The sequence below is a fragment of the Colobus angolensis genome, unplaced genomic scaffold (assembly GCF_000951035.1).
Source record: "Colobus angolensis palliatus isolate OR3802 unplaced genomic scaffold, Cang.pa_1.0 Scaffold34, whole genome shotgun sequence".
Lineage (NCBI taxonomy): Eukaryota > Metazoa > Chordata > Mammalia > Primates > Cercopithecidae > Colobus > Colobus angolensis.
In genome coordinates, this window is record NW_012116710.1 from 1,234,908 (window position 1) to 1,249,458 (window position 14,551).

Genomic DNA, 14,551 nt, shown 5'->3' on the forward strand with positions numbered 1-14,551 from the left:
AATGCCCCCTGTCTCCTGCTACCGTTTTGCTCAGCCCTGCCTCTGGTTGACTGATAGGATTCTGAACTTTGATTTCTCCTGTGGGCAGCACAGTGCATTGCTCAGTGTTTTTTGGTGAGTGCTCAGTGACCTCTATAACGGACTTGGCTCAGAGCCTGCCCTGTGAAAGGGGAACAGGAAATCTTTGTTTATTCATTTCCCCTTGTTCCATCCCTTCCTGGCAGGGACCTGTCAAGAGTCCCTTTTCAATTGGCTCCTGTCCCACTTGCAGCAGTGATGCCCTCTGCTGCCCTCTTCTGGTCACTGCCAGTCTGTTTTAATCCTGGGTGGTTTCAAACCTTTATCCTTTTTCCTCCAGGCTTGAAGGGATTCTTGGCTATAAATGTGACCCTATTCTGACTTGCTTCGAGAGATGCTGTGGGAGAGAGATTCCACACTAAGTGTGGGGTATTCACGCCTTTAATATTCACAACTGCTAGTCCCCATTTAACAGATGAGGACACTGAGGCTCAGGTTTTAGTTACTTGCCTAAAGATCACCTGAGCATGTAAAGAACAGAGTCAGAATTTGAACTCAGGCCTGACTGTAGAGCCCTTAACCATCATGGCATTGTCTCTACTGAGAAACCCTGTTCAAAGCAGGTTTCCTGTTTATGAAGACATATATCATGGTTTGCCAATTTTGTGGTGACTTACGTGTATACAGGGCTGTGCTCTTTCTGCGAGTGGCTGCACTAATGAATAATGTTAGGAAAGGCCTATGAGTGAAACATGCTATGGATGCTGCAAGATTTGTCTGGAATAGATATCTGCCTGCATGCAGATGCCTTCCTTTCCTGAGATTCACACAGCAATGCCTGCTTGCCATAGCTGAAACTTTCTTTTTTTTGAGACGGAGTCTTTCACTGTTGCCGAGGCTGGAGTGCAGTGGTGCGATCTCAGCTCGCTGCAAGCTCTGCCTCCCAGGTGCATGCCATTCTCCTGCCTCAGCCTCCCGAGTAGCTGGGACTACAGTCGCCCACCATCATGCCCGGCTAATTTTTTGTATTTTTAGTAGAGACAGGGTTTCACCATGTTAGCCAGGATGGTCTCGATTTACTGATCTCGTGATCCACCTGCCTCGGCCTCCCAAAGTGCTGGGATTACAGGCGTGAGCCACCGCCTCCGGCCGGCTGAAGGATTTTTAAATGAAACAATCTTGGGCCAGACGCAGTAGCTCAAGCCTGTAATCCCAGCACTTTGGGAGGCTGAGACAGGTGGATCACGAGGTCAGCAGATCAAGACCATCCTGGCTAACACGGTGAAACCCTGTCTCTACTAAAAAATACAAAAAACGAGCCAGGCCAGGTGGCGGGCGCCTGTAGTCCCAGCTACTCAGGATGCTGAGGCAGGAGAATGGTGTGAACCCGGGAGGCGGAGCTTGCAGTGAGGCGAGATCCGGTCACTGCACTCCAGCCTGGGAGACAGAGCGAGACTCCATCTCAAAAAAAAAAAAAAATGAAACAGTCTTTAAAAAATAGCGTGTATATACGTGTGTGTATCTATCTATATCTGTCTGTACCTATATATCTTACGGTAATACACATAAACACACATACACATGAATTTTTGAAAACCATCTTCTCTGCCTGGCTATCAATTAATTACAACCTTCCACTGGCAGCTTGGCGGCATCTTTAATTGGGGGAGGAGGTGTTTAGTGATATTCCCACGTTCCAGATTTTGGGCAGGTGTGTCTGCTGGCAATGGCAGAGCTGTGCCTGGAGCTCAGACTTTGCAACTGAGAAGATAGAATCTACTGCCTGGCTGTTTGTACAAGTGTCTGAACCATGCTAACTTACGTTCTGTTCTCTCTAGGTGTTGGCCGAGGTCCTCACGGGCATCCCTGCAATGGATAACAACCGAAGCCCGGTTTACCTGGTAAGGGAACTTGTCACATCTGGCTGGGTGGTATATTTGGGACTCACAGCTCTGTAGAGAGGGCAACATCTCAACTCTAGCTAATTTTACACATGCTAATGAGGCCCGGTCCAAGCTTGCATTTGCATCTCCACAAAGCAGCTTTAACCTCCCATCCCCACCTACCAGCCAACCATTGCTTTTTCATGATAATAGCATGTGGGGCTTGGCACAGTGGCTCATGCCTGTGATCCCAGCCTTTGGGAGGCCGATGTGGGTGGATCACTTGAGATCAGGAGTTGAAGACCAGCCTGGCCAATATGATGAGATCCCATCTCTATTAAAAAAAAAAAAACTTGCAAAAAACCCTCAACATTATCCAGGTGTGGTGGCATGCACCTGTAATCCCAGCTACTTGAGAGGCTGAGGCAGGAGAATCACTTGAACCTGGGAGGCAGAGGTTGCAGTGAACCGAAATTGTGCCACTGCACTCCAGCCTGGGTGATAGAGCAACATTCCATCTCAAAAAAAAAAAAAAAAAAAAAGAATTTGGAATGTTTACAGAAAGCACACTTCTTCTCTACATGTCAAGCAATTCGTTAGGGATTTTCCTCAAATTGATAAAAGTTAATTTCTGCCCTTTTAAATAAGTTTCTTTAATAAAAACAATTTCCATTTTGTAGGCCAAAGATCTGATATACATAGTCATTTAAAAAATATAACAACCTGACTAGGCGTGGTGGCTCACACCTCTAATCCCAGCACTTTGGAGGAGGCCAAGGCAGGCGGATCACTTGAGGCCAGGAATTCAAGACCAGCCTGGGCAACATGGCAAAATCCCATCTCTACTAAAAATACAAAAATTAGCTGAGCGTAGTGGCGCATACCTGTAATCCCAGCTACTTGGGAGGCTGAGGCGGGAAAATCGCTTGAACCCAGGAGATGGAGGTTGCAGTGAGCCGAGATTGTGCCACTGCACTCCAGCCTGGGTGACAGAGTGAGACCCTGTCTCAAAAGAGAGTAAAAATGTAACAACCTAGCCTGACTTTGTGTTAAATACTTTCCATACATTATCTACCTAAATCATCTAAACTTTTCCATGATAGAGTCATTATATTCATCTGCAGATGAGGAAAGCTGGCTCTGAGGTTGGCCTAGGATCTCGGTTGGAGTTACCAAGTGTCAGAGCTGGAATTCTGAGTCAGGTCTCCCTGCCCTGAGATCCTGAGTTCTTAGCCACATCTGCCTCCTGCTTGTTTCTTGTGACAGTCCAACCATATGAATTCAGTATTATCATTCCCATTTATAGCTGAGAAAACTGAGGGCAAGCTGAAGTGACTTGTCTCACACCCCTCAGTGAGACCAGTGGTGGAACTGGGGTTTAATTGTACCCATGGCTTGTGCAGAGTTTCAAATCTCATGTAAGCTCTAGTCTTCCTCATCAGTTTGAGAGGGGGCACCTTTTCCTACTGGATATTGAGGCCATTGGAACAGACAGATTTTCTTTTTTTTTTCTGATGACTGGGCCCCAGAAGCATCCCCTGGGCTCTGGGGTAGGGAGGCTGAAGGCCTCCCCACTACATGCAGAAAGTCACGACATGTTCCTTTGCTGAACTCTGTGAGTTCCACCCCTTTTGGCCAGTCAATCCCATATGCTGCAGAGAGGTCTGTCTGGGCAGCTCAGATGTGGTTTGGGGCTGTTTGGGGGCAGTTTCTCATCTCCTGACTATTTTCTTGAGATGCATTTCCCAGCAGTCCTCTGGGGCTCCCAGGAGAAGTATCACAGTAGAAGGAGGCTTTTGAGGCACTGACATGAAATTGTCTAGAATTATTTTTTTGCTAATGATTTCTAAAAATGTGGAAAATAACCATTTTTTAAAATGTGGTTTCTTACTCTAGACTCTCGTATGGTCTCTTTTCGTGTTCTGTTGTGGTAGGTACAATCCTATGGTTAATCAAGATTTGAGTCAGGGAGGAAAGCTTGCTGACTTCCTGTGGCCCAGGGTAGGAGGAAGCAGGCCTGCCCCAGGCTTGGGAAAGTGTTCGTTGCCACAGTGTTTCCTGAGGGCATTTGGTGGTTTCCACCAAAATTGAAAATATGGGTACCCTCTGAAGCGGCAATTCCATTTGTGCCTAGAGAAACATGCACACATGTGAGGAGAGACAGATGAACAAGGATATTTGTAGTGGCATTTTTCTTTTTTCCGAGACAGAGTCTCGCTCTGTTGCCCAGGCTGGAGTGCAGTGGCGTGATCTTGGCTCACTGCAACTTCCACCCCACCGGGTCAAGAGATTCTCCTGCCTCAGCCTCCTGAGTAGCTGGGACGACTGGTGCATGTCACCATACCTAGCTAATTTTTGTATTGTTTTGGTAGAGATGGGGTTTTGCCATGTTGGCCAGGCTGGTCTCAAACTCCTGACATAACTCAGGTGATCTGCCCATCTTGGCCTCCCAAAGTGTTGGAATTACAGGAGTGAGCCACTGTGCCCGACCAATTTTAATTAATTTGATTTAGAGATAGGGAGGGGTCTTGCCCTGTCACTCAGGCTGGAGTGCAGTGGCATGATTGTAGCTCACTGCAGCCTCAAATGCCTGGGCTCAAGCGATCTTCCCATCTTGGCCTCCCAAAGTGTGAGGATTACAGGTGTGAGCCATGGTGCCCAGCCTGTATGAGTTTTGACAAACGTATACAGTCATGTAACCACCACCACAATCAAGATATGGAATATTTTTGTCACCCCAGAAAATTCCCACCACTTCCAAGACCTGGCAACTACTCATCTAATTTCTGTCCACATAGGTCTATCTTCTTTAGAGGGTCATATCAATGGGCCCATGGAGGATGCACGCACCATTTGTTTCTGTCCCCCTTCATGTAGCATGGTGCTTAGATTCATCCATGTTGTTGATGTGTCAGTAATTCATTCCTTTTCATTGCTGAAGAGTATTCCATTGTATGGATAGATGACTGTTTATCCATTTACTAGTTGCTGGACATTTGGGTTATTCCCAGGTTTTGGCAATTCTGAATAAAGCCAACAGAAACATTCTTATTTTAAAAAATGAAAAAGAGGCTGGGTGTGGTGGCTCACGGCGGTAATCCCGGCACTTTGGGAGGCTGAGGTGGGTGGATCAATTGAGCTCAGGAGTTCAAGACCAGCCTGGGCAACATAGTGAAATCCCATCTCTACTAAAAATACAAAATTAGCTGGGTGGGTGGCGAGTGCCTGTAGTCCCAGCTACTCAAGAGGCTGAAGCAGGAGAATCGCTTGAACATGGGAGGTGGAGTGCAGTGAGTTGAGACTGCACCACAGCACTCCAGCCTGGGCAATAGAGTGAGACTCTGTCTCAAAAAAATAAAAAAGTAAATTGAAAAAGACATGTATGTTCTGACAGGGACATATCTCCAAGTGAAAAAAGCAAATTCAGAATAGTATATAATATGATCACATTTTTGCTAAAAATAGATGGAAGAATGAATGAAAACATTGTATCACATATTTTCTTCTCTATAAATTGAGGATAATAGTAGTACTCTCCTGACAAGGTATGTTTGTTTGTTTGTTATCATTTTTGGAGATGGGGTCTTCCTTTGTCAAGAAGGCTGGAGAAGTGCAGTGGCATGATCATAGCTCGCTGCCACCTCGGACTCCTGGGCTCAAGGGATCCTCTCACCTTAGCCTCCCGAGTAGCTGGGATTATAGGCATGAGCCACTGTGCCCGGCATCTGACAGGGTTATTGAAGGTTAAATAATATGTGAAATGCCTAAAACAGTAACTAGAACATAATAAACAATATATGTTAACTATTATTATTATCATTATTATTTGAGATAGGATCTCTGCCACCTAGGCTATGTAGTGGTGCAATCATGGCTCACTGTAACCTTGAACCCATGGCCTCAAGTGATCCCCTGCTTTAGCCTCCCAAGTAATTGGGACTACAAGCACGTGCCACCACTCCTAGCTAATTTTTATTTTATTTATTTTCATTTTGAGACAGTCTCACTCTGTCACCCAGGCCGGAGTACAGTGGTGCAGTCTCGGCTCACTGCAGCCTCTGCCTCCTGCCTTCAATTGATTCTCCTGCAACAGTCTCCCGAGTAGCTGGGATTACAGGTGTGGACCAACACGCCCAGCTAATTTTTGTATTTTCAGTAGAGACAGGGTTTCTCCATGTTGACCAGGCTGGTCTTGAACTCCTGACCTCAAGTGATCCATCTGCCTCGGCGGCCTCCCAAATTCCTGTAACTGAGACCACAGGCATGTGCCCTCACGCCCAGCTGATTTTTAATTTTTTATTTGTCGAGATGGGGTCTTGTTATGTTGCCCATGCTGATATTGCTATTATTTTAATAGCTCTTAGGTTACTGTTATAATTATTATATAAGTAAATACATAACTAAAATAATTACAGCTGTATAGCAGAAAGTAATATAATCCAAACTATTAGCAGGGGTTACCTTTGGAGAGTAGAAATGATAGGAAAGGCAAACTTTTGTCTCCAAATTTTAACCACTTATGTTTAATTTTAATTTTGTTTTTGAAGTGGAGTCTCCCTCTGTGGCCCAGGCTGGAGTACAGTGGTGTGCTCTTGGCTTACTGCAACCTCTGTCTCCCAGGTTCCAGCAATTCTTCTGCCTCAGCTTCCCATGTAGCTGGGATCACAGGTGTGTGCCACCATGGCCCAGATAATTTTTGTATTTTTAATAGAGATGGGTTTTGCCACGTTGCCCAGGCTGGTCTCGAACTCCTGAGCCCAAGTGATCCTCCTGCCTTGGCCTCCCAAAGTCTTGGGATTATAGGCGTGAGCCACCGTGTTGAGCCAAAAGTTGCTCTTTAAAGGTGGTTTGTTTGAAACTAGACTCCCAAAAATGTCCATATATTACTTTGGTTATGTTTCTTTATTTTTTTTTCATTTTTATATGGAGATGGCATGTCACTTTGTTGCCCAGGCTGGTTTTGAACTCCTGGGCTCCAGCGTTCACCTGCCTTAGCCTCCCAAAAGTGCTGAGATTATAGGCGTGAACCACCATGCCTGGGCACGGTTATGTTTTTTAAGACTCTTATTCTCTCGAAACCTCTCCCGCAATGCCCTTTTTCATTTTGGATGTCATTGCATTTTTGCATAGAATAGGTCATTTGCCCTATATAGACAGACTGTCTCACATTCTGGGTTTTGCTGATTACATCATGTGGTCTCCTTCCCTTGTTTCTCTATTCCTCATATTTCCTGTATTTCGCACTTAGCACTTGTGACTTGTTTAGTCATGGTCATTGCCTTTGTCAAGAAAACTTTCTGGAGGCGCTGTGAGCCTCCCAGTTCTTCGCTACACGGGGCACGTAGCCTGTTGTCCTACTTTTAGTGCTAAGACCAATAAGTGTGTTCAGGTTTTAGTGCTAAGATTGATCAGTGGTTTCAGGTGGAGCTGCAGACTCCCCCATGGTGAAGTTCCCTCGATATCCTTTCATCGCATGTTCTCAGTCCCCCAACCACTGTTTAAACACCAGGTGTTTTCTGTACTTTGATTATCATCATAGTCTTTGCATCAAGATACATAGCAATGATGGCAGGCTTCCAGTTGGGGCAAATTGTGAGACCCTGCCTCTAGAAAAAAAGAAAATAATACACTTCTGCTATTCTTGATTATCAGCTTTAAACACTAGCACACTTTTAAAAAAATAAACATTTAGGCCGGGTGCAGTGGCTCACACCTATAATCTGAGCACTTTGAGATGCCAAGGCAGGAGGACTGCTTGAGCCCAGGAGTTCAAGATCAGCCTGGGCAACGTAATGAGACCCCATCTCTACCAAAAATTAAAAAATTAGCCAAGTACAATGGCATGCGCCTATAGTCCCAGCTACTTGGGAGGCTGAGGTTGGAGGATCGATTGAACCGAGGAGGTTGAGACTGTAGTGAGCTATGAACATATCACTGTGCCCGGCCTATTTCTATTTTTATTTATTTATTATTTATTTATTTTTTTTGAGACGGAGTCTACTCTGTCGCCCAGGCTGGAGTGCAGTGGTGTGATCTCAGCTCACTGCAGCCTCTCCCTCCCCGGTTCAAGCAATTCTCCTGACTCAGCCTCCCGAGTACCTGGGACTACAGGCGTGTGCCCCCATGCCTGGCTAATTTTTTTGTATTTTTAGTAGAGACGAAGTTTCACCATGTCAACCAGGCTGGTCCCGAACTCCTGACCTTGAGTGATCTGCCCTCCTGGGCCTCCCAAAGCACTGGGATTACAGGCCTGAGGCACCATGCCTGGCCTACAATACATGTTTTTACAATATTTAGTATACTATATTTGTAACATTTATATATGCTAATCATATAGACCATATTACTCATGAAATATATAACATATAATTTATATTAAATCTTACATATTTCTATAAAATTATTATTTATATAGCATATGTTCTATTGTATGCATAGTTCAGACTCCTGTATTTTATGTGATACAAAATATAAAATACATGTAAATACAAAATGTATAAAAAGTATAGACATATTTTCTTTATAGTGGCTCTCCTGTTATGTATACATAGGTTAGAATCCTACATTTGAAATTTTTTTTTTTTTTTTTTTGAGACGGAGTCTCGCTCTGTCGCCTGGGCTGGAGTGCAGTGGCATGATCTTGGCTCACTGCAAGCTCCGCCTCCCGGGTTCACGCCATTCTCCTGCCTCAGCCTCCCGAGTAGCTGGGACTACAGGCGCCCGCCACCACGCCCGGCTAGTTTTTTGTATTTTTAGTAGAGATGGGGTTTCACCGTGTTAGCCAGGATGGTCTCGATCTCCTGACCTCGTGATCCACCCACCTCAGCCTCCCAAAGTGCTGGGATTACAAGCGTGAGCCACCGCGCTCGGCCAAGCCCAGCTAATTTTTATATTTTTAGTAGAGACGGGGTTATGCCATGTTGGCCAGGCTGGTCTTGAACTCCTGACCTCAAGTGATCCACCCGCCTCTGCCTCCCAAAGTTCTAGGATTACAGGCGTGAGCCACCGCGCCCGGCCCTGGTATAGGTATTTTTGTTATTCCCATTTTCCTGATGAACCAACCGAGGCCTAGAAAAATTAAGGCCCCGCGTTTGTGGCATGAGTTCACTACAGAGTGTCTTGTGCATGTAGGAAATCGAGTCCTTCTCCATTTCTTGGGTGTTTTACTTCTTTCTGGAATCCTTGCATTTATTCTTAGGATGTCCTGTTGGTTTTGAGCATTTTTTGCAGCTCTGGAGGTGACTGGGGCGCGTGTGTTGGCTGTCGCAGCCCTGCAGCTCACACAAGGGCGTTTCTACCCTTCTTCCCACAGAAGGATTTACTCCTCAGTGAAATTCCAAGCAGCACCGCCTCGCTCTGCTCCAGGAAGACGGGCGTGGAGAACGTGATGGCAAAGGAGATCTGCCAGAAGTACCTGGAGAAGGGTGCAGGGAGGCTTCCGGAGGACTGCGCCAAGGCCCTGGCCACGGCCGCCTGCCTGTGCCTGCGGAAGCGTAACATCAGTCTGCAGGAGGTGAGTCTCGCCCGCAGCAACCTCGCTGCCTGGGCGTGTGGGTCCACCTCATCGGACGGCCCCTTCACAGAGGCCTGGTGCACAAACCAGGGTTATGGCAAGCCGCAGAGCCTCCTGGAGCTCGCATCAGCCAAGGGGCTGTGTAGGTAGGGATGGATAGTGCGAAGTCTGAGCAGGACAGGGGTATTGCAGGGCTTCAGGTTGCAGGACCAAATCCGGGGATGTTAACGAACTTGATGCACTCTCTGCGAATCGGCTTTACTCCCCCTTCTCTATAGACCCCTTCTCCTTTCTTCCGTGCTCCCTGGAGGGAATGGATCTGCCCGCAGGTTTTAACGCAGAGAATAAGCCTCCACCCTGAGGCCCACCGCAGAGGGAGAACCTGATTGGCTGAACTTGGGTCAGGTGTCTACCGCTTGGCCAATTAGGCATGGCGGGGCAGTCCAGCATGCAAACCTGGCTGCCCAGGGCTCCATCCCTGTATGGTGTCAGGGCCAGGTCCCAAAGAAAGGGAGCGTGCTCAGCCCATGCACTAGGCGGATGTTCTAGAAGGCAGCCACTACACGGAGTAAGACATTTTTCTGGACATGAGAAGTAGCCGTGGCTTCTATGGTAAAAGGTAATCGAGAGCTACTGCTTGGTCTTTTTTTTTTTTTTTTGAGACAGAGTCTCCCTTTGTCGCCCAGGCTGGAATGCAGTGGCGCTATCTCCAACCTCTGCCTCCCGAGTTCAAGTGATTCTCTTGCCTCAGCCTCCCGAGTATCTTGAATTACAGGCATGAGCCACCGCGTCTGGCCATTGCTTGCTTGGTCTTTCTAAGGACAAAATCTCCACTGCCCACGAGGAACCTTAGAAATCATCTAGCAGAGTGATTTTCAAGTGGTATTGGCACAGAGGGGCTCCTTGAGAATATCTCAGGAATTGCTGTTGGCAGCAAGAGGGGTTGGGGGAGGTGCAGGCCCCCAAATGTGACTTGGACCAGACACCCACTTTGACTTCTCTCAGTTACTATATTGGGTTCTCTGGAAAGGGTTTGGTAGCTGAAAAAAATCTTCAAAAACCACTGCTGTAGCCCAAGCCTCCCATTTTACAGAAGGGCAAGTGAAGGGCCAGAGAAGAGAAGATGAGGCCAGAGAATTTGTTTCTGTCAGAGCTCTGTGGACTCCCAGTTCAGCCCTATGTCCATCGTCTTGCACTGTCATGTGGCAGGAGCTGGAGGCTTCAGTCTTTGTTCTCAGCCTTTGCTAGCACAGATGTCCCCCAAGTGTCCATGTGCCACGATGTTCAGTCATTCATTCTGTAGTGGTACACTAGGGCCAGGGGACACATCTGGGAACAAGGCAGACCCAGGTTCACTGTCCTGGAACTCATGGACATTGTATAGTAATTGTCTGTGTGGTGAGCGCCAGGACAGTGTGTGACGAGGACCCCACCCTGTTGACCTTCCTGAGGAAGGGGTGTTTAAGCACATGAAGAGCAGTCCATGCAGAAGGAACACCCTGCAAGTGGCTTGAGCCGAGAGAGACCTCAGCACGTTCAAGGGCTTGGAAGAAAGTCCGAATGGCTAGAACACAACACATGGGGCACAGTGGCTTGTGTTGGGTGTGTCGAGGAAGGAGTTGTCCAATGATAGAGGGCTTTGTAGGCACAGTTAGGATTTTTGCAGAGCTGCTAAGGTTTTTTTTGTTGTTGTTTTTTGACAGAATCTCACTCTTTCGCCCAGGCTGGAGTGCAGTGGTGCAATCTCGGCTCACTGCAACCTCCACTTCCCAGGTTCAAGCAATTCTCCTGCCTCAGCCTCCTGAGTAGCTGAGATTGCAGGTGTGTGCCACCACACCCAGCTAATTTTTGTATTTTTAGTAGAGACGGGGTTTCACTATGTTGGCCAAGCTGGTCTTGAACTCCTGACCTCAGGTGATCCACCTGCCTCGGCCTCCCAAAGTGCTGGGATTACGGATATGAGCCACTGTGCCCAGCCTCACTAGGGTTGTAAGCAGAGGTAGGACATAATCAGATTTATATTCTAAAAAGTTCTGTCTCCTTCAACCAATTATTATTTCAGTAAGACTTTCATCCTTTTATTTATTCCATTATTTTGTTCAATGTGTCACTTAATGTGCAGGTGAAACTGCTATAACAAGGAGACTGCAAAATGCAGTGGTGTAAATGAGATAGACGTTTATTCTCTTTAGTGTAACAGTTTGAATTTACACAGTCCAGTGCTAATGTGGCAGTGCCACGGTATTGGGGACCCAGGCTCCTTTTATATTTTTTGTCTGCTATCCTTACCATGTGGCTTCCATTTCAGGGTTTAAGATGGCTGCTGTTGCTCAGGCCATCACACCTGCATTCCAGCCACTGAAAGAGGGTTAAAAGGAAAAGGTGGACACACTCACTTTCTTTTAAAGATATAACCTGGAAATGTATCACTTTTTCTCACATAACGGAGAGCAGAACCTAGTCACATGGCCACACCTAGCTACAAGGAAATGCGGTCTTTAGATTGGCAAATATTTATTGGGCATCTACTGTGAAGATTTATCTCAGGAAGTAACATGTGACCTGGGCCTTGAAGGATGAGATGTTTGTCATGTAAAATAAAGGGGATAGGGCGCTTTAGGTGTAAGGAGAGGTAGGAGATGGCCTTTGCAGTACATCACAACCAAGCTAGGAAGATGAGAGAACAGCTGGGTCAGGGACTCGAAGATAAGCAGGCCTGGGTTTGGTGGTCACCTTTGTCATTTACTGGATTGGCTGGGTGGCTTTAGGCAGGGAACTTAACTTTTCCGATCTTTTAATTTTTTATCTATAAAAACTCATGTATTGTGTATGAAATGGATACATTAATATACTGAATTTTTTGCAAGGCACTGAGGAGATGAGATTTGTTGTTGTTATGATGGGTATAAGGGTGTGTATGTGTGTGTATCTGTGTGTGCTCTGTGTGTGTGTGTGAAGAAGAAACATTCCTTCCTTGCTTCCTTCCAATTTTCCTAACCTCCCTAACCAGAAAAACCTTCCAGGGCAACATCTATATTATTTGTGCTTTTTTTTATTGAAAGTATTAGGAACTTAACCTCTTACACACACACACACACACACACACACACACAGACATAGGGAGAGGGGAAGAATATGAATGAGTGAATTAGTGAATGAATGAACTTAGTGTCTCATTTAACCAGACAACAGAGAGGACAGGCATTGCTCTGGTTTCAGGGAAGTTAGACCCAGGATCTCAAACACCAAAGGTACAGCCATTGTGTCTCTGTGTCTGTGGCTCCCTCTCCTTTGCTTGCCTCTGCTTTACTCTGTGTTGAGCTTTCATTTTCCCCTACTGTAAATGGGTTTTCTGGGTGTGGTGGGGCGTCTGGTTCTACCACGAGAAGGGAAAGGCTGGAGGTCTTTCCCCAATAAGCTCTAGGTGGAAAAATTTCAGGAAAGGATTCTGGTTGTCCGTCTTGGATCACATGCCCAAATCTAGACTAATCCCTATGGCCAGAGGAGTGCGGTACTACGATCGGCCCATGCTGGGTCATGCTGTTTCATCTATGGCAGGGCGGTTGGTGGGCAAGTGCAGGTCTTTTCAAAGGAAGGGTGTGGTTTTTTCAGACAAAGCAACCAGCATTAGGTTCTTCAGTCTGCTCCCCGCCCCCTCTCTGCTGGGAGGCCAGATGTTAGCGTTTTTATTTCCGAGAGAATTCCTGATGAGCTCCTTTCTCCCTCTTCTCCCAAAGGTGCGTGGCTCTGTGGCTGCTGTGGAAGAGCGGCTCCGAGGTTGGGAGACGTTGCTCCCTTGGAGTGGGCTTTCTGAGGGTACAGGCTCTTCTTCCAACACCCCAGAGGAAACAGACGACGTTGACAATTCCAACCTTGATGCCTCCTCCTCCGCGAGTGTGGCACCCTGGGCGGGGCCTGCCACCTCACTTCTCCCGACAGAGAATGGCGAAGGAAGGCTGCGGGTCATCATGGGAAGGGAGGCCGACTCCTCCTCTGAGGCCTGCGTTGGCCCGGAGCCTCCCAAGGATGGTAAGCCGGCTGGAGGTCAGAGTGCATATAGATGCTCATGTGTGTGTCCCCAACTTCAGCCCATCATTTTTTCTTTCCGTTGCCCTCATTCACTCCTTCATTTGGTTATTCAGCCATTCACCAACCAGCCAGTTTTTCACAGAGAAACCTGGGAGGCATCCTTGACACCTCCCTCTCCCTGCCCTGGACTATGTCCAGTTAATCACCCAGTCCTGTCCATTTGCCTCCTAAATCTCTCTCACCTTCATTTACTTCTCTGCATTCTCCCTTTGTCTGAGCTCCTGTCCTCAGGGGACTGCATAGCTTCCCCAGTCCTCCTCCATCCACCCTGGCCCCTCCCTCACCAGGTCCTTCTCCAGGAGCCAGCCAGAGTAGCTTTTAAAAACACAATGCGGGCCAGGCGAGGTGGTTCATGCCTGTAATCCCAGCACTTTTGGAAGCCGAGGCGGGTGGATCACCTGAGGTCAGGAGATCAAGACCAGCCTGGCCAACATGGCGAAACCCTGTCTCTACTAAAAATACAAAAAAATTAGCTGGGAATGGTGGCACGTGCCTATAATCCCAGCTACTTGGGAGGCTGAGGCAAGAGAATTGCTTGAACCCGGGAGGCAGAGGTTGCAGTGAGTCCAGATTGTGCCACTGCACTTCAGCCTGGGCAACAGAATGAGACTCCGTCTCAAAAAAAGAAAAAACAAAACAAAAAACACAATGCATGTCATCCCTCATTTAAAGTCCTCAAGGCCCCATGTGGTATCTTCCTGTCTGCCTCTCCTCTTAACATAAACACCATCCTCACCAGTCACTTCTAAAGATATCTTCCAGGCTGGGCGTGGTGGCTCACGCCTGTAGTCCCAGCACTTCGGGAGGCTGGGGTGGGCTGATCACCTGAGGTCAGGAGTTCAAGACCAGCTTAGCCAACTTGGTGAAACCCTGTCTCTACTAAAAATACAAAAATTAGCTAGGCATGGTGGTGTGTGCCTGTAGTCCCAGCTACTTGGGAGGCTGAGGCACGAGAATCACTTGAACCCGGGAGGTGGAGGTTGCAGTGAGCTGAGATCGTGCCATTGCACTCCAGCCCTGAGTGACAGAGTGAGACTCCATCTCAAAA

General features: G+C 47.2%; 1 protein-coding gene across 1 annotated transcript in view; it reads left to right on the forward strand.

Moving 5' to 3' along the window:
- The window catches only part of IRAK2 (interleukin-1 receptor-associated kinase 2), an 80,793-nt gene that overhangs the window by 63,438 nt on the left and 2,804 nt on the right, over nt 1-14,551 (forward strand). Inside the window, exons 10-12 of the mRNA XM_011952278.1 lie at nt 1,857-1,919; nt 9,214-9,414; nt 13,152-13,443. Of these exons, the coding sequence (XP_011807668.1) occupies nt 1,857-1,919; nt 9,214-9,414; nt 13,152-13,443 (556 nt within the window). The remainder of the gene's footprint in view (nt 1-1,856; nt 1,920-9,213; nt 9,415-13,151; nt 13,444-14,551) is intronic.